General features: G+C 42.8%; 1 protein-coding gene across 3 annotated transcripts in view; it reads left to right on the plus strand.

The window, feature by feature from the left end:
* Window positions 1-6,584: 6,584 nt before the first annotated feature.
* The window catches only part of PHEX (phosphate regulating endopeptidase X-linked), a 203,005-nt gene continuing 191,158 nt past the window's right edge, over window positions 6,585-18,431 (plus strand). For 2 of the 3 annotated variants that reach the window (XM_070502642.1, XM_044764063.2), the window contains exons 1-2: window positions 6,585-7,287; window positions 13,092-13,160. In XM_070502642.1, coding sequence (XP_070358743.1) covers window positions 7,170-7,287; window positions 13,092-13,160 — 187 coding nt within the window. In that variant the 5' untranslated portion in view covers window positions 6,585-7,169. The remainder of the gene's footprint in view (window positions 7,288-13,091; window positions 13,161-18,431) is intronic. The other variant, XM_070502641.1, reaches the window with a different exon arrangement.

Below are 18,431 nucleotides of genomic sequence, written 5' to 3' on the forward strand. Positions count from 1 at the left end.
TCATAGAATCTAAGTGATATGACAGGTCACCCTGTGCCCTTGAGAAGAAGAGGGCTCTAGGAGGACTTTGCTGAGGAGGCCAAATCTGAGCTGAGTCTTAAAAGATGAATCTCAGTTTCCTGAGGAAATGGCTTTCCAGGCAAAGGAGAAATCTTTTCTAAGGGCACGAAGGCTGGGTAAAGTTTGGTGTGTTTGGGGACTTCAAGAGATTTAGAATGACTGGTGTGTAGGGTGTAAACTGAGGAGACGTCCAAAACAAGCCTCGGGTTCAGTCATGCAGGACCTCTGTGTGAAGCGTTTTGACGTTTTCCTAAAAGCTGACAGCAGCCACTGAAGGGTTTTAAGCACCATCAAGAATCCATGTGAAATTTGACTCAGGACTGCAATCAGTTGGTTCACACCAGTGTGGCTGCAGTTGTTCAGTGTTGAAACGCCTCCTTACTTAGCTGTGGATAGCCGCAGCTCCAGGCCGCCCTGCAGCCTCATCCACCCCAGTCCCTCTCCTGGACCCTCCAGATGCAGCATCTAAGAGCTAGTGCCTGTGTTGAGCAGTTAGCTAAGCTGCTCTGTGGTACTGCTGCCTCAGCATCCATTTGGTTTGGCCAAGCAGCCATGGGGGGCCTTAAACTGACACTCACCCCTCATACAGGTGCATGCCCTAGATAACAGCCCGCAGGGATGCAAGCAAATGTGAGTTTCTGATATGACTCCCCCAACAGCCTTGTGACCAACAGTCTCCCGGCCTCCCAAGGGCCTTCCCCTGTTCGTCCCTTTGATAAGACCCCTGGGGAGCTTACCAAAGCTCCACTCTCGTTGGTTTGAATTGACCAATCTGGCTTTAGCCCAGGAACCCAAAGTACTCCACCCGCAGACCCTAATAAAGGCCTGTGCCCCACATCCTGCCTCTCTCTCTGCCCTCTGCCTTGACCTCCCCATGCGGCCCCTCGAGGGGTGCTGTGTATTTCCTCCAGCACCTGTGAGTAAGAACCTTCTCTATTTTAATTTCTCTCGTGGTCTTTTGTTGAACCATGGCTCACCATTTGGCACCATGTGCTCCACTTAACAAATGTTAATTTAACAAAGTCATAACAGCATGGCACAGCAGTGGCCACTGAAACTGGCTCCAGCCCCCTGGTCAGTGCCACGCCATACTGGTTATCCAATATTTTGAATGTCATCCCTGGTTTCACTGCATAAGTTTAATGTTTAGTTTTGTTAGTTCTTCAGTTCACCTTACTACATCATAAAGAGATCCAATGGTTTGTCTACCAGTGGTTCTCAAAATGCGGTCCTCAGACCAGCAGGATTAGCATCACGTGGGAGCTTGTTAGAAATGCAAATTTCAGACCGTCTTGGACCTACTGAATCAGACACCTGAGGAATAGAGCCCGGCAATCTGTGTTTCAACCAGCCCTCCAGGAGATTCTGGTGCCCGACCACTGAAATTTGAGAATCACTTCTCTACACCTCTTGCCTTCATAAACATCTGAGTAAGCCATCCTTGAGCAGTTGGCTGGAATTAACAAAGGCATACAACTTCTGTAGGTTAGTAGTCTAACTGAGGGTCAGGGGGGTCTGCTCAGTCTGAGGATGTAGCATGTAAGCACTGGTTGGATGAATAGTTATTACATTTTAAAAAGTGTTATGCAGTGGAATGCTTTGGAAAAAGTCTTATGGGTCTTGGAGCTGTGTTAATCATGTTATTTTCTATATTTCGTGATTCTTTGACATCTTTGTGGCCTTGTGGATCCAGGGAGGGACTGCCCTTCCGAGGGTTAGCTAATTCCTGGAGATAGCAGATGACTTCCCTTCCAGCATGCCTTTGAAATACAAACCAACTAATCGCACGAGTCCATACCCCAACCCTCTCCTCTTATCACGCTCCTCAGTCCAGAAACTACTCCCTGCCCTAAATCACCCCAGGCCTGGTACGGGACAACTAGAGACCACTCCCATAGACCAGAACCTGCCGAAATTATTCTAACTATAACCACCAATCCTAAGCCTGCTCAGCTGCCTACTCTGCCTTGCCCATTTATTCATACCTCAAAACCCACAATTAAGGCTTTGGCCCATGCTTTCCCCTCACACCTTCTGCCACCTGATTGACCCTGGTGTTTCTGCACGTGGCCCTGTGCAGCATGCCCCTTCCTCTTGAAAACTGTGAGTAATAAACTCTTCTTTCAAAGGCTGTCTCTGTGTCTGTCATCTTACCATCCCTCATTAAAACAAATCCCGGTTACATTTCAAAACGGGAACCAGATAGATTTGAGTTCCAACTGGGCTCTGTCATTTACCCATCATGTGACCTTGGGACTATTACTTCTCCTCTGCCAGCTTCAGTGTCCTTATCAATAAAACACAGCAAAAGATTCCTTATCATAGGACTGCTTTAGGGACTGATAATAATGCATATAAAGTGAGTGCAGCTGAAGAAATAGTAGCTGTATGGCCAAGGAGGTTCGAATATCAAGGAATAAAACCCCACTTTAGTCTCAGAAACAAACAAGTAGAATACAAGGATAGATAGCCTTTCAAATGTATGCGTCCTTCCTAATGTCCAATTACCAGCAGCCACAAATCAGGAGATAGTTTGTGTGTTGCTATTTTTGTTCCCCAATGGAAAAACTTTTCCCCCACATTAACCGATGGCTGCTGTTCCTGTTAAGGAAATAAAACCTGACAATTAGTCTTTTCAACAAGAGAATTAGAGGAAGCACAGTTTATCGCTTTTCCTCCTGCTCGGTTATTTTGACACGCTATACCTACCTTCACTAATTACCTGAGGTAGATAAGCAAATTTATCAAGTAACATGGCAGAGAGAAAAGAGGTTGGAATTTGAAACCCCTCAGACCTTAAGACAAATACCTGCTGTGGGACCTTGGGCAAATCACTTAATAGCTCCAGACTTCAGTTTCCTCATCCGTGAAAGGAGATAGAACACCTAACTAAGGAAGATGTTTGAAAAGATCAGATATAATGTAAGTAATGAGTCTCATTAGCGGAAGGCCTGGGACTTGAACCCTCCCTAGTCCGAAGGACTTGCCAACAAATAACAAAGGCCCGCCACAGCCCCCAGCTCTGAGTTTTCAGCGTGTAGCTCTCCTCTCCCTCTCCTCCGCTCCCTCCCTCCTCCTTCCAGTGGATGGATGAACGCATTTTTCAGGATTTGAATCATTTCCTTCTTTCTGACTGAAATTGTGGCCCACATGGGATTTTACTGCCTGAAACAGAGGACCCCACGCATCCAAATAATGACCAGATGCACTCACGTCTAGCAGAAAGACTTGGCTTCAGTCGTTATCCCTGCCACTGAAGTTGGGCTGAGGTTGCAGGATTCAGTTCTCTCTGGATAAATGTTCTTACCTGTGACTCCCACAGGGAGAGCCCTAAATGCCCAGGCAAGTCCTATCTCAGGGTCGGCTTTGGCCCACCCCAAAGCCTTCCTTTTTTCCCTCAAGCTGTCCTTTCTTGCAGGTCCTCCTGCTGGAAGTCTTCCCAACAAATCTAGGCTCAGGGATTTCTATTTCTCTGGATGCTTACCGCCCTCAGGGCCAGGCCTGCGTGCTTTAGTGTTCCCTAAATTGCCAAGGGTTTTGCATATTCACCTGCCCAAGGCCAGTTTACCAGTCCGGAATCTCTGGCATGGCTTCTTCATCTTCCCTCACAGGGCCTTGCACAGGGCCAGGCATCTGAGAAATGCTCAAGAAACTTCTGTTGATTCACTGATTTTGGTTAAGGCTCAAGATAGCCCTGGAGGGTCTTAACTGAAACAATTGGGTGGGTGCAGACCAGACTATTAACAGACCTACCTGCATAGTGACTTTTCAGTTCACCAATTTTCACAGCACTTGAGAAATGATACAATTTTTTTAGACAACTCCCCCAACCTTTTTTATCCCAGAATAATGAATTTTCACCACAAAACACACGAAATAATATGCTGTAGTTTCAATATTACAGTTTCAGGCAAAGACACATTGACCGGTTTCCCTGACACAATAGTTTGTATTCAGGGAACATCGAATGGAATGGAATGATTTCGAGAAGCAGGTGAAGTGTGGATGAACGTTTTCCTTTGTTTATGTCTGCCATGGAGATGGGGTGAAGAGGCAGCATCTTCGACTACTCTTTAGTTCAGGGGTCAGTAAACTTTCTCTCTAAAGGGCCACAAAGTAAGTATTCCAAGCTTCAGAGGCCATAACGTCAGTGTTGAAAAACTACTCAACTCTGACGTTGTAGCATGAAAGCAACCATATACAATACGTAAACAAATGGCCGTGACTTTGTCCCAGTAAAACTTTATTTACAAAAACAGATGGTGGGCCAGATTTGGTCCACGTGCCCTAGTTTGCAGACCCTTGCTTTTATCTTTTGTGAGCACTCATTATTTCTCTGGGCTTTGAACATCTTTATTTTGCCCTAAAGGGTTTTTTTCTGTGCTACAACTTTAAGTGCAGTTTGAGTGCAAGATAATCATCATCTCCCAAAAGGTTGAAAAATTAAGGCAGAAAATAGCACAGAATGAAGAATGCACCTTATAATGAATGATTCACTTGCACCCTTTCCTTTGCCAATTTCCACCATTCTTAAGTCTTCTTTTATTCCTTTGATGAGTAAAATAAACCTTCATTACATTACACAAAGTATTTATTTTCCACATCTTGAAAGCAGCTTATTACTTTTATAGACTTGTTTTCATTGTTCAATTAATATATTTTTCTATCTGCATTTGCATATCTTAAGTGGGGTGGAATGCATCATAATTACCTATTACAATTAATGGAAATTTTCTTTTTGGTTAATGGCTTTTCACTTAGCAGTTGAGTGTTCAGAAATGAATTCATGTCACTAAGTGATGGATAGTTGCACTTCAGAGAAAGCCCCAATTGCCCTCACCTCTGGGGAAATTGCCAGGCCAAGGAGAGTGAAGGCTACTCTGGGTGGCAACCCATGGCCACCACTGCATGTCAATCTGGACCCGGAAGGGTGTGAGGAGATTTGGAGAAGGAAGGAAAGAGGGAAGATGTGGGTCCTGGTGTTGTGCTGGAGTGGATGTGCTCTCCCCCGTGCACAGGGAGCTTTGTCAAGCTGCAGACGCAGCGGGATACGGCAGTGACCTCCCTCGCTATCTTTCCAGTTCCTGATTTTCCTGTGCCACTTGAGGCCAGTCCTTAGTTCTCAGTGTTCTCATTTGCAAAACAGAGATGAAAATACTTTTGCTATCAAGTATATAGGTTTACCACGAGGTTAAAATGGGCTATGAAAGTGCTATGCGCATGTAAAGTATCATTATCACTTGAGGATTGGGAAGGAATTAAGAGGCTGAAAAACCCCCAGACACCAGTGTCTGAGGTTCCTGAAGCTTCTTTTTAAGAGCAAATGGCTAGTGCTAACTTGGATGATTTTTGTTGCTCTTATTTCTCCCTTCACTGTTATGTGCAAGAAACTGTAGATGCTGGGGCTGCTGCATCGAACTTGATGGACGTGATTCCTGGATTCATGGTGCTCACAGTCTAAGAGATATTATGGAGTCAAGTCCAAAACCCCTTGGGAGAATCCCATCCTAGGAGCCAAAGTCCTGTTAGGATGTGTTATGGAATAGCAACAACAACAAAATAGCATCAACAGCCATTGAGCACATAATATCTACCATGATGTCATAATTGGACAAACGCTTATGCTTTTGTGACTCTGGGGCAACATGAAATGAACAGAAAGTAAGGTAGGATATGTTACGGAATAAATCTAAAACCTTAGGAGAATCCCATGCTAAGGGTCTAAGTCCTGACCAAGACCAGCCAGATAGGACCGTGAACATGTGGCCATGTTATCCTGGGCTCATCAGCATCTGCTGAGCTCTGCGTGACTCCCAGGGCCATGGGCACAAGTTTTGCACGAGAAAAGTGCTCCACTGATTTCTAGATGTAGCTGAATCCTCCACCCTCACTTCCACTGTGCTATGACCTCCAGTCATACAAAAACAGGTAGGTAGTACTTGTGCTGCCAATTAATGACATCTATATTATTGGATAATAAAATTTTAATCATTTCAATAGATTGGAATATCAGTTGCCCTTCCCTATGAAGAAAGCAGATTTTCATAATTTAAATCGTTAGCATAATCAAAGAAATCAAAGACCCAGTCATTACTCTGTCTTTCCAGTGAAGCCAGTTGCCTTTGAATTCATCCTGGGGAATCTGCTGGAATGGGTGCTAAACCATACTAACCAACAGCTGCCTTGGTGGGACTCGGAGGACACAATACACAGGTGCATGTACTTTTGATGTGTATTTTCATCAAAACATGCAGGGAAAAATATCATATGTTTTGTGGGTGCTAATAAGCTTAATTTGAACACTTACCCATCTTTTGTACAATTCTTAGCACCACAGAGGGGAAGTGCTTTTTGTTCTTCCTTAAAAAAAGTTCCAGTCCAAACCATCAGCCTCTGTAGGTTGTCTTAATTGCTACTTTGCACTGCACTGGACTATGACTCTGATTTTTGGCACATGCTGTCATACACAAAGTTCCTAAAATAAAATGCTCCAGGATATCCCAGGAACTCTTAGAAGGCTTTAAAAAGGAACCTGCACACTGAAAGAATATCTTCGATGAGGACAATTCAAGCAAGCAGAATAATGATTGCAAAAGAATTACATGATTCATTGAGATCTTAAAGTGGGTCTGGAGAATCCTTGCCACCTAACTTATCATGGTTTGGGGGAGCTTGACGAGAATCCAGTTTTGATAAAGACAATTATTTTTTCCTCCCCAAGTGACTATACATTTAAATAGCTAAAACATCTGTTCAGCAACATAGTAAAACATGTACACTCGGAACGCCTGAGAGAAGAGCCTGCCAAACAATCGGTTGAGAGGGACTTTGCTGGGGGGAGAGCACCAAGATAAAGCAACCACTGTTTGTTTTGTCTGGTCAGGGGGAAAGCCAAGGCAACCAATATTTTGGGTTTCTTTTATTTCATTTGTGAAGAACTATTTGAGAAAGGGTGGCGAGGGCAGATTTCCTGACGGGAATTTTTTTAAGCTGTCCATGAGTAGAAGAGCAAGAGAAACCTTGGATGTCAACGCCTAACAGACTCTTGAGACCAACCACCAAACCACGAAAAGCGACTTTCTTCTTGCGTGGCCTCTTCGTCCTTCCTGATGGAGGCAGAAGCAGGGAGCAGCATGGAGACTGGGAAGACGGCCAACAGAGGCACTCGAATAGCCCTGATCGTGTCCATCGGTGGCACCCTGGCGCTGGGCACGATCCTCTTTCTGGGTAAGTGGGGCCCTGGAGGCCAGGGGCTGGGTGACTGCAGTGAAGTTTCCTTCTGCTTTATTCTGGCAACCTCGTCAGGATGCAGGTGGAAGGCTGTTCGCTTGTGTTAGTAGATGGTGTATCCTTAGTTTCTATTAAATATGCAAATAGAAAGAAGCCTTTTCTTTAGGAGGCTAAATAAATAAATACACCCAAGTACCAAACGCATTAGTCTAGAATACGAAATGGGTGTAAAGTGGCTTCGAGTGGCTGGAGGATTCGGTTGCACTGGGCACACATTATTTTATGCATTATATTTAGCAAAATGAGTGTTTATGAATTCATAGTCAGATACTTTCATTTATTTTGTGAGGAAAGACTTTACATTGTGATCAAAACCACGCTGGAATTTCTTTCCATTTGATTTTTGTCAATGTTTGCCTGAATGAATCATGAAATTTAACTCACAAAATACAAATGAGTCTTTAAAACTGCACCTTTAATGGTATTCTTCAACTCCTTTCTAATCCAGTGACTCTGGTGGGATAAAATTTTAATTCTGCCTTTCTATTAGATTTAAAAATTAATATGAAGGAAAACAGAGGTTTTCCTCCCAAGATTTGAAAGGTATTGTGATCTAATTATTTTAATGACTCTTGGTAAGAATGATGTACCCAGAGAATACATATGCTAATAAAAGCTTATTCCTATAAAAACGAATAAAATTTCTTGGAGAGGGGAGAGGGATGTTCTAAGGTTTTAGGCGTTCTGAGCCCTTCACTATTACCCTTTGTATTTTTCTCTTAGAGTCCACACTATTTCATTAGCTTGAAAGCGATGTCGGACCAAGCCCTGTACTTAGGAGATTCTAGGTGCAGTTTGAAATGGAGCAAGCTTGGAAACATTCCTGGGCATATACAGGATGCGGGAGGCCATGTTTATCTTGGCAGGGGAAAACCAGTAATTAAACTTGAAAAGGGTTAGGGTTGTGTGGTTGAAAACTCTGCTAAAACGAGCAAACCATCTTTCCATGTTTTCTGTGGCTGACGATTTAGGAAATAAGATAGGTTTGTTGCTTTCTGCGACAGCTAAACCTCCTACTCCTGCAGCTGAATTTGTGGCTCTTGAAAACTGTTGTGAGATTTCTTGGTACTTGGGGTTTAGGCAAGTGTCCTATCCTGAAATTCAAAACTAGAGAAAAGACAATGTGGGCATGCCGAGGGACCACATACTATGTGAGAAGTGACTACAAAATTAGACTATTTGTGTCTTGCAAACACTCCCAAACTTAAAAATCCAAATGATTATTGTTTAGGCAAAAATATGGACTCCTTTAAATGATGTTACTGCTGCTGGAAACTTTTTTGACATTCCACTGTTCTTATTACATTCTGAGACTGTAACACATTCGTTGGAATATTCTTGATGGTAGCAAATCTTTGTTCTTTGAGAGAACATGATTCTTTGGGATCAGCTCTAAAGTTTTTAGAGCACAGTAAAATTCATCAAGCCAGGCAATGCTGTTATGAGTAAGGAGGCCTTACCCATATAAAATAGAAAAATAGAAAAAATAAATTTCTAGTGTGCCTAATAACCTCGCCGTGAATCTTTAAGAGGAGCTCTAAGGATATTAGAGAATAAGGATGTGGTCGCTCTACACCTTTGCTACTCAAAGTGTGGTTCGTGAACCAGCAGCATCAGCATCATTTGGGAGCCCGAGCTCCATCCCAGACCTACTGATTGAGAATCTACATTTTCTCAAGATCCTCAGGTGATTCATTTGCAAATTAAAGTTTGAGAAGCATTGCTTCACCTTCTTCCTTTTGCATGTATACATTCAGAGATATTTGCTTTAAAATAAACGCACACTCTCAAATTGAAAAATAAATTGTAGGGGCTGGCCTTGTGGTGAAGCAGTTAAGGCTGGTGTGCTCCCCTTCAGAGGCCTGAGGTTTGCCGGTTTGGATCCCTGGCATGGACCTACCCACCCCTTATCAGGCCATGCTGTGGCAGGTGTCCCACATATAGAAAATAGAGTAAGGTGGGCACAGATGTTGGCTTAGGGCCAATCTTCCTCAGCAAAAAAAAAAAAAAAAAAAAAAAAAATTGTCAAATGTCTCTGCACTATTTCAGACTCCCTCCCTTCCCCCTACCCTTTTTCACTGCCTTAGTCCCCCAGGCTCTGCCACCCATCTCCACCCTGCACCTAGCAAAGTCCTTGTCTGAAAATCTGGGACTTGCCAGGCAGTGCTCTTTATGACAATATTCTGGTTAATGTCCTCTTCTCCTCAAGGTGTTTCTGGGTTGACTTTGTGGTATATTTTTCTGCCTGTCCACGTTCAGTCACATGTCTGCAATTTCTAGCATTCTTCTTTACCTCTTCTTTGTATTTTAGGCTCTGGGGTAATCTCTTTTCTAAACCTTAGTCCCGCTACAGTAAGAGTGATTGCCATTGGCCTTGGGGTGGTCTCAGAGGACCTAGAGCGCTAGGGTTTAAGACATCAGGTAGAACTGTATGCCTAAGCTAGTTTATTTTAAAGTGTCCTTTCTTTTCTTCCTCCTTCCCCCCACCCTTCTTCTCCACAATGTGTTTCTCAAAAGCAGTGGTTGGCAAACATTTTCTGTAAAGGGCCAGACAGTAAATATTTTCAGCTTTCTGGGCCATTCTGTCTATGTTATAGCTACTCGACTCTGTTGTAGCACAAAAGCAACCATGAACAATACATTCACAAATGGGCATGGCTGTATTCTGATACAATTTGATTTCTGGACATTGAAATTTGAATTTCGGATCATTTTCATGAAATGTTATTCCTTTTTTTTTTTTTTGAGGAAGATTAGCCCTGAGCTAACTGCTGCCAATCCTGCTCTTTTTGGTGAGGAAAACTGGCCCTGAGCTAACATCTGTGCCCATCTTCCTCTACTTTATATGTAGGATGCCTACCACAGCATGGCTTGCCAAGCGGTGTCATGTCTGCACCCGGGATCCAAACTGGCGAACCCCAGGCCGCAGAAGCGGAACGTGCACACTTAACTGCTGCGCCACCGGGCCGGCCCCAAATGTTATTCTTACTATGGTTTTTTTTCCCAACCATTAAAAGATGTAAAAACCATTCTTAGGGGCTGGCCCCGTGGCCGAGTGGTTAAGTTCGCGCGCTCCGCTGCAGGCGGCCCAGGGTTTCGTTGGTTCGAATCCTGGGCGCGGACATGGCACTGCTCATCAAACCACGCTGAGGCAGCGTCCGACATGCCACAACTAGAAGGACCCACAATGAAGAATATACAACTATGTACTGGGGAGCTTTGGGGAGAAAAAGAAAAAAAATAAAATCTTAAAAAAAAACCCATTCTTAGCTTGTTGGCTGTACAGAAACAGGTGGTGGACTGGACTTAGCCTGTGGGCTGTAGTATGCTGACCCTCAATTTATGGTCATTCTCATGTTCTCCATCTGTGGATGACTACTGCAATCTGAGGTCATTTCTGCTGGTTATATAGAAATCTAAAATGAGAAACCAAACTGCTTTAAGTTTTTTTAAAAGCTCCTAACCAGTAATAAGTAACATTTTCACTTTTTATATTAAAATTATTTTCATTGTTGTCTCTGTTTCATTTACTTACACCTTCACATTACCTGGGCTTGCTGACCCTTAATCATTTGCAGGATCTTAAGGTAACCTCCATGGATATACTGCTTTTCCTTGAGGGGTTGGGTCTGTCTGTGTCCCAATTAATTTAATTTAAACCTTCACTTTACCTATCATCAGGTAAAGATATTTGATTTTCGTTCTGCTTCCTTAGATGTTTTGAGTCAAGAACTATTTTCCATGAAAGGAATGTCTTAAATTTTTTTTATTGAGATATAATTGACATATAACTTTCAGGTGTACAATGTAATGATTCAATATTTTATATATTGTGAAATGATCACCACAACAAGTCTAGTCAACATCCATCACCACACATAGTTACATTCTGTTTTCGTGCACTGGGAACTTTTAAGATCTACCCTCTTATCAACTTTCAAATATGTAATACAGTATTATTAATTATAGTCACCATGCTGTATATTACACCCTCATGACCTATTTATTTTATAACTGGAAGTTTGTACCATGAAAGGAGTAAGTCTTTAACTATTTCATTATCTTTTTTCTAAAATAAAATAAGGCTAGTATCACAAAGGTATTGTCCAGAATCATAAAATATTATTATTTACAACAAATTTTATTTTTCCATTACAAAAAATAACACTTGCTCATTAAAGGACATTTGGTAAACATACAGAAGTAGACTGAAGGGAAAATTCCCCCATGGTTCCACCACTCAGGCATATTGAAATATTCCATACTAATCTTTATGTGGCTCATGTATATTTTTACCTTTCTTTTTGCTTTTTAAAGAAATCAAAACACACCTTTTGCTAAGATACTTTTCTTAAAAATAGGACTGAGATGTTTCATAGGCAGTTTTCTTGAATCTATAATATAACACAAGTAAAAAGGCTGTTTGGAGGATGGCAGTAGAGAAAAGAACAAAGAAAAAGCAGGCTCCTCTTAGAATGCGGGCTAATAAATAATACAAATTGCCACACTGGCAAGTGATGTACAGGGTTTCCATCTCGAGCAGAAATAAAGGTACCGCCATGCTTTCTGATCCTGCAGCTCGGTTGAGGATGCACAAAGGCCTTGGCCCCTTCGCCCCGGCCCATCTCCCCACCACCACATCTCCAAATGATTCCTTATTTCCGCTCACAGAGTACAGCAATCATGAATTCCCCACAACTTCCTCGGCTACCACAAATATCTCTGAAATCTAAACTCACATCTGCTAATGCCCAGGTGCTACCTGGAGTTTACAAATAGGGCACCTGTCTGTATTCCTGCAGAAATCCATTTAGATAATGTTGCAGCCAGATGGGGGAAATTAAGCCATTGGTAAAAAGCTGCTTCCACCTTGCAAGGTTTTTGTTTTGTTTTGTTTTGTTTTGGTGGAAGTAGTTGGAAGCTTGGTCCACAAAGCTGCATCTGTCAGGTAGCTAAGCCGGGCCTGGTGGGAGGAGGGGGTGTGGGGTGTGGGGTGTGGGGTGTGGGGCACAGGGCAGGCAGATCATGACTCCCTTGCTAGATAACTGAGTTATATACAGTATATTTTTACCCCCTCCCCACCTTTTTGGGCCATATCTGTATAGATGGTTTAGATAAGAGACAGAATTTTAAATGCCCCACATGCTAGCTTTCTCCTTCCACTCTGGATTTGCTCAAAATGACATAGTTTATAAGTTTCAATTTTCCCATCTCTAAAACAAGACTGTAGTTGTAAACAAAAAGAGTGAAATTACGAGACTTAAACCACAGATAATCAGAGATGGGGAAGAGACTTGAGCGATCATCTAGCCCAGCGGTTCTCAAACTTGAGGGCGCATCAGAATCCCCTGGAGGGCTTGTTCAAACGCAGATGGCTTGGCCCCACCCTAGGTTTTCTGATTCAGTGGGTCTGTGGTGGGGCTCAGCAATTTGCATTTCTAATAAGCTCTCAGGTGATGCTGCTGCCTCAGGACCCCACTCTGAGAAGTACTGGTCTAGTTGTGCCCACTCATCTTATGTTCAAGAGAACCGAGTTTCAGAGCAAGTAAGAGTCTCACCAAGGACACTTAGTGACCAGAGTTCGGTTCTGTGATTTGGAGCCAACCAGAGTTTTGAATTCTGCGTCAATCCTGAAAAGAATGAACTGCTATCAAATGTCTTGCATATGCCCCTGACGGTGGGTTACCTGACGGCAGTCTGCTACCAGCCAGTCATTTTTTCATTTTGGTCTGTTTTTTCAGTGAGTCAAGGTTTCTTAAGTCTCCAAGCTAAACAGGAGTACTGCCTCAAGCCAGAATGCATCGAAGCTGGTAAGTCAGTTTTCCATCCTGTGTCAAGTCATAACTATGGTACCTTGGGGAGTGGAAGAGAAAACAGGTAGTATTTTTAGTATTCTGTTTGCTTGAGGTTTACCAAGTACCAAATGTAATTTTGATGAAATTTTAAGTTTACTTTCAAGTCTTGGTGTGAAGTCGTGGAGCATAGGTTTCCTGTCTTCTTGTTCCTTGCAAAAAACAGCTGTGTGGTATTCCAAATCATTATAAGGAAATCTGAAAGGGGCTTGGAAGGCTGAGTGGCCTCTCTTAAGACTGAAGAGTGACACCATTGGCCTTCCCATGGCCTCAGCGGGATATAGATTCCTATTTATCTTAACAGTTTTTCTGTATCTTCTGGTCAGTTGGTCTGACCTGTCTGCGTCTAAGGAGGGACCCTCTGTAAATCCATGCTTCCATTGTCACCTGAAATCCCTTTGGGTTCTTCTATGCCACGTTACAAGTCATTTTTCTTGAGGTGACCAGGTCGTGTATCAGTGGGTACCCCAAAGTGAAGATGAGTGCTTAAGGTTGCCTCAGTTTTGCCACAGCTCTTAGATTCCCTCCATAAACCAGGGTCAGGGCCTAGATTTGCAGGACCTAGATTCCAGCCTCCACCCCCATTCTTTAAGTGGACAGGGACCCTAGTGTGTTTTCCAAAGGGGAAGTCATAGGAAAAGTTAAGCACACGGCCCTTTCGCTTTCCTCTTGGCCTTAAGAGATTAACGAATTAATTCACCAAATATTTACTGCACAACAGGCACCGAGTTAGGTTTTGGGAATACAGCAGTGAAGCAGAATGATCAGCTAAGGGAAAGACAACTAATAAGCACACAGGCAATCAATGCACACACAAAATATCAGCTGGTGGTACACGTTATACAGAAAATTAAAATATTAAAATGGAATAATGTGATAGCAAGTGATACGATGGCTAGATCGATTGAGGAAATGATGTTGAAGTAACCCTGAATGATGGGAAGGGATGTGCTGTGTGAACATGGAGGAAAGGGCTTTCCAGGTGTGGGGAACAGCTGAGGCAAAGTTCCCGTAGAGGAAAGGGCTTGGCCGACTTGAGGAATGGGAAGAGTTTGCTGGGTGAGGGGTGGAGTGCAGGTGATGAGCATCAGTGAGGAACCAAGGTGCCAGGGAGTTGGGGTTTTCCTAAGTGTGCTCAAAAGCCTCTGGAGGGTTTTAAGAAAGAGAGGGACACGATCTTATTAGCATTTAAAAAGACCTCTGTGGAGAGCTAGACTCAGGGGAGCCTTTCTGGGTGGAGAAGAGACCATAGAGAGCAGGAATGGGAAGGTCACTCAGGCAGGAGGTTATTTTGGTCCAGGTGAGAGGTGATGGATGGTGTCTTGAATTCAAGAGACGGAAAGGGAGACTAGACGGTTTGGGAGCTAGAGGGCTTGCCAAAGGCTTGGCTGTGGGCTGGGACAAATGCAGAGAACCAAGGTGGATGCTTAGATTTTTGGTGGTGGTTGGGTGGTGGCATTTATTGAGATGGGAAAGACTTGGGTGAAAAGAGCTTTTAAACTTGGAGGCCTTATACAGAAGTAATGGGTTAGATAATCATGTTATTAGAGGTCTTTTTTTGTCCCATTCTTAAGTGGTCTTTATGTTTTTTTAACCAGGCAATGTTTTAAGTGACTTACGCGTGCTATCTCATAAAATCTACCTAAGAACCCCATGAAGTCAGTGCTATCACCAGGCCCAATTACAGAAGGGGAAATGTAGGCTTCTGGAAGTGAAATAACTTGCCTGGGGTCACATCCTGAGTTAGCAGCAGGGCTGGGCTTCAAGTTCATGTGTGGCTCCTCTCCAACTGGGCCACGAGACCATGCCAGGTAACTCTGACCCTGGTCCCGTCTTGCCCTTTTTCCCTAACGCTAGACCTGCTAGAGTCTAGCGACTAGACAACCATTTCAGCTTCTTGATCTCATTCTGGTGAGGGTGAGAAAGATTTGGAAGTTCCCAGGCCCTTTGTTGTTCCCAGCTTGAGCGGGTGACCTAGGGGTTTCTCCGGTGGGGAGAGGATGACCTGGAGTTGGGTGGGGCACCAGGTGGGACGATCAGAGGACAGGTTGCAGACTTTGTCACCTTGTGCTTTTGCTGTGGTAGGGTTCTTCCAGGTGCATGAAATTGAAATTTTTGAACTCAAATTTTCAATTTGGGTTTAGTCAACTTTTTGTATAGAGGGTCACTTTGTGAGTTTTGTCTCTATTACGAATCATAATAACGCAAGAGTAAAACTTACAGAATGACATTTGATAATGTCGCCTCCTGCCAGCTAATGTGCTTTGCCTTGCTGTCCCGTTTTTAATTTTCACGTTGGTGAATTGCTAATATTGAAAAAATAATTTTGCTGTTTCTGTAGTGAAAGGCTCAGCAAGAATACAGTCCTCTTTAGTGTAACATGACCCTCACTACGATCAGGGAGCTACACAGCAGCCGTTAAGTACAAAAGACACAATTACAGCCAAGGGACCGTCTTGAACAGGAAGACGAAGGCGCGTGCGTGGGGCGGCGCGTGCGTGGGGCAGCCTTTGCTTTCTGGACGTTTTTTGAACAAGTGCCAGCCCTTTCTAAGGTGCGTCTGGTGCATGACTCTCCTTTCTTCCTCTTCTCTATTTCCTTTTATCCTTATCCCTCTTTCGAAATGAGAGGTAGGAAAAGAATACAAAGAAAACAAGGAAAAGGCATGCTATTGGTAGTGGATAAGGGCAGAAAGGCTGACTTGAGTTTGAAGCATGATCTGGCCGCTTAAAAGGCCCGTGATCCTGGGCTAAATACATAACCATCTGAAGCCTGAGTTTCACCATCTGTAAAATGGGAATAACAGTTTTTACTTATTATGCTTGTTGTGAGAATAGAAGAAAATAACGATGGCAGTAGTAGCACTAATCCAGATCCACAGTACCCGCTCCTTAGCCCCAAACGCAGAGAGCATCTTAACTCTGTTGGCAAGCCTGGACCCGGCCTACATTCCTGTGGTAGCAAAACTGGTGCATAACTCATGTGAGGCTGTTTTAGATTTTGTTTATCCCACTTATGAGAACATGCACATATTCTCTATAGTATTAGTAATGTGCTTGCTTCAGGAGTGCCACTCTAGATGTTGCTGGAGGTATTATATAATCCGTGGTATATGCACTGTTACTTTTCTAAAATCTGAAAAATCCGTGAGCTCTGAAATATATCTGGCCTCAAGAGTTTCAGATAAGTGTTTGTGGAACTGTAACAGCCAAAATTTATATGTATGGTTGCCATATTTAGCTATATATCTACTTTGAGGATGCTCAGTTAAATTGCAGCAACTGCTGTTTTTTTGGTGTATGTTGCATGCAGTATTTGGTGTATACTTAGAGCAGTAGTCGTTTATCTGAAATTCAAATTTCACTAGGTATCGTGTATTTTATCTGGCAACCATATCTATTTGGCAATGTCTGACGCTGTTCTAAGCATTTTACGTGTATTTACTCATTTAATTCTCATGAAGATCCTATGAGGTGATATTATTATCCCCATTTTACATGTGAGGAAACTAAGACACAGAGAGGTCAAGTAACCTGCCTGAGGTTGCATAGCTGTTCCATGGTGTTGCTGGCATTCAAACTCAGGTGGTCTGGCTCCAGAGTCTGTGATGATGCTATACTGCCTGAAAAGGGCTTAGCATAGTTCCTGTCACAGAGCAAATGCTCAATATTAATGATCTTATTATTACCACCACCGCCCTCTCCTTTGAGCCCTGATTAAACTGAAAAACTCAGGCTGGTAATGTGGGGTGGTGCCTCCACCTCTACTACATAAACTCTGGCTGGAGATGGCATGACCATTTTACGTTATATGCAGTGACTTGAGAGAACACACAGCCTGGCCTTTCACAGGTTTCCTTCATCATCATATTTCTTTTATTAAAACAAGATTCTTTGGGTTTTCACCGTGGAGCTGAGTAGGGGGAAAGGAGTTTTGGTGTCTTGACAACCATGGTCCCTTGTAATTTGAAGTCACAGTTCCCCTGCAGAAAGCGCGCCCATGTGCCCAGCTGTGAATCGTGAATGATGGATTGGGAGCCTGAAGCTAGAATTTTCCCACTCAGCAGGCTCAGCTCCAAATTCAGTGTGAGTGAAGTATTCCCCCATTTTACATCAGGGCTGAGGTCAGAGCTGATCTTGCAGTTTTCTAGGTACCTGTAAGAATACGGAGGAGATGGATACATTTGAGGGTTGGGGGCAGGGAGAGGTTTGGGAAGGCGGCCAGGAAACAATGTGCTTATGTGAATAAAAACGTGTGTGAGGGCTCCGCTGTGTGACTGTAAATATTGTGTGGGACTGAAACTTGTCTGATCCATGTCCCTGAGGTGTCACATGGCAGATTCATTCTGTGGTTGCACAGCCAGAATAACTATAAATACAAACTGAGATGAAGGTTTCGTGTTTCCTAGCATATTTGCATATTAAATATTAATGATAAAATAGCAGTAAGTAAAAATGTAATTGGAGACAACTGAATTTATTCTGAAAGATGAAAATAGTAAGCTAATTTTAAATTTATCAAACTTTTAAGCCAATTTTTTGCTTTGATTTTTTTTTAATGGGGGAAGAGGTTTGAAAATGGTGGGGATTTTGAAGTCTTATAGAAACTAGGATGTTTGTATATTATTCATTGAGGACAGAAAGCTGTTTGAAATTTTCATGGAAAGTCTAGGCTAGAGGAATATCTAGCCTTATTTTAAACCTGAAGAACCACACATATAACCAAACAGTAATATGCATATCTAAATTTATGCAGATTATACTTTTTTTGGCAATTCGTTCATATTTAGCTGAAAACTCATTTGAGTTTTCATTACTTCAAACAGAAATGTATTCTGGCATTCATTAAAGTGTGAAACTTACCCAAAATATCATCTTTCCAACGTCATTAAAAATATTGACTGCCTTTTTTTTTAGTCAATTGGTGCGTATCTTTGCTAGAGTGGTAGCCAGCAATTGTATGACAGTTGGAAGAGAGTTGGAGTTCAATATTAGGAATTTTGGAACCTTCTCATTTTGTAATGAAAGATTTTTTTTAAAGCTCATGGATATGTATTTAAGTATGCACAAATTTCCTACCTATTGATTATCTTCCATATGTAATTGTGTGTGGGCTTGTGAAAGAGGAAAAAACAGTAGATAAGTCCATTGTGTCTTTCTGTTAACTTATACAAATACTCCGTTCTGCTCCTAGACCTGGGCAAGAGGGGCTCCTGCCCTGGGCCCTGCA

The sequence above is a fragment of the Equus asinus genome, chromosome X, assembly GCF_041296235.1.
Source record: "Equus asinus isolate D_3611 breed Donkey chromosome X, EquAss-T2T_v2, whole genome shotgun sequence".
Classification (NCBI taxonomy): domain Eukaryota; kingdom Metazoa; phylum Chordata; class Mammalia; order Perissodactyla; family Equidae; genus Equus; species Equus asinus.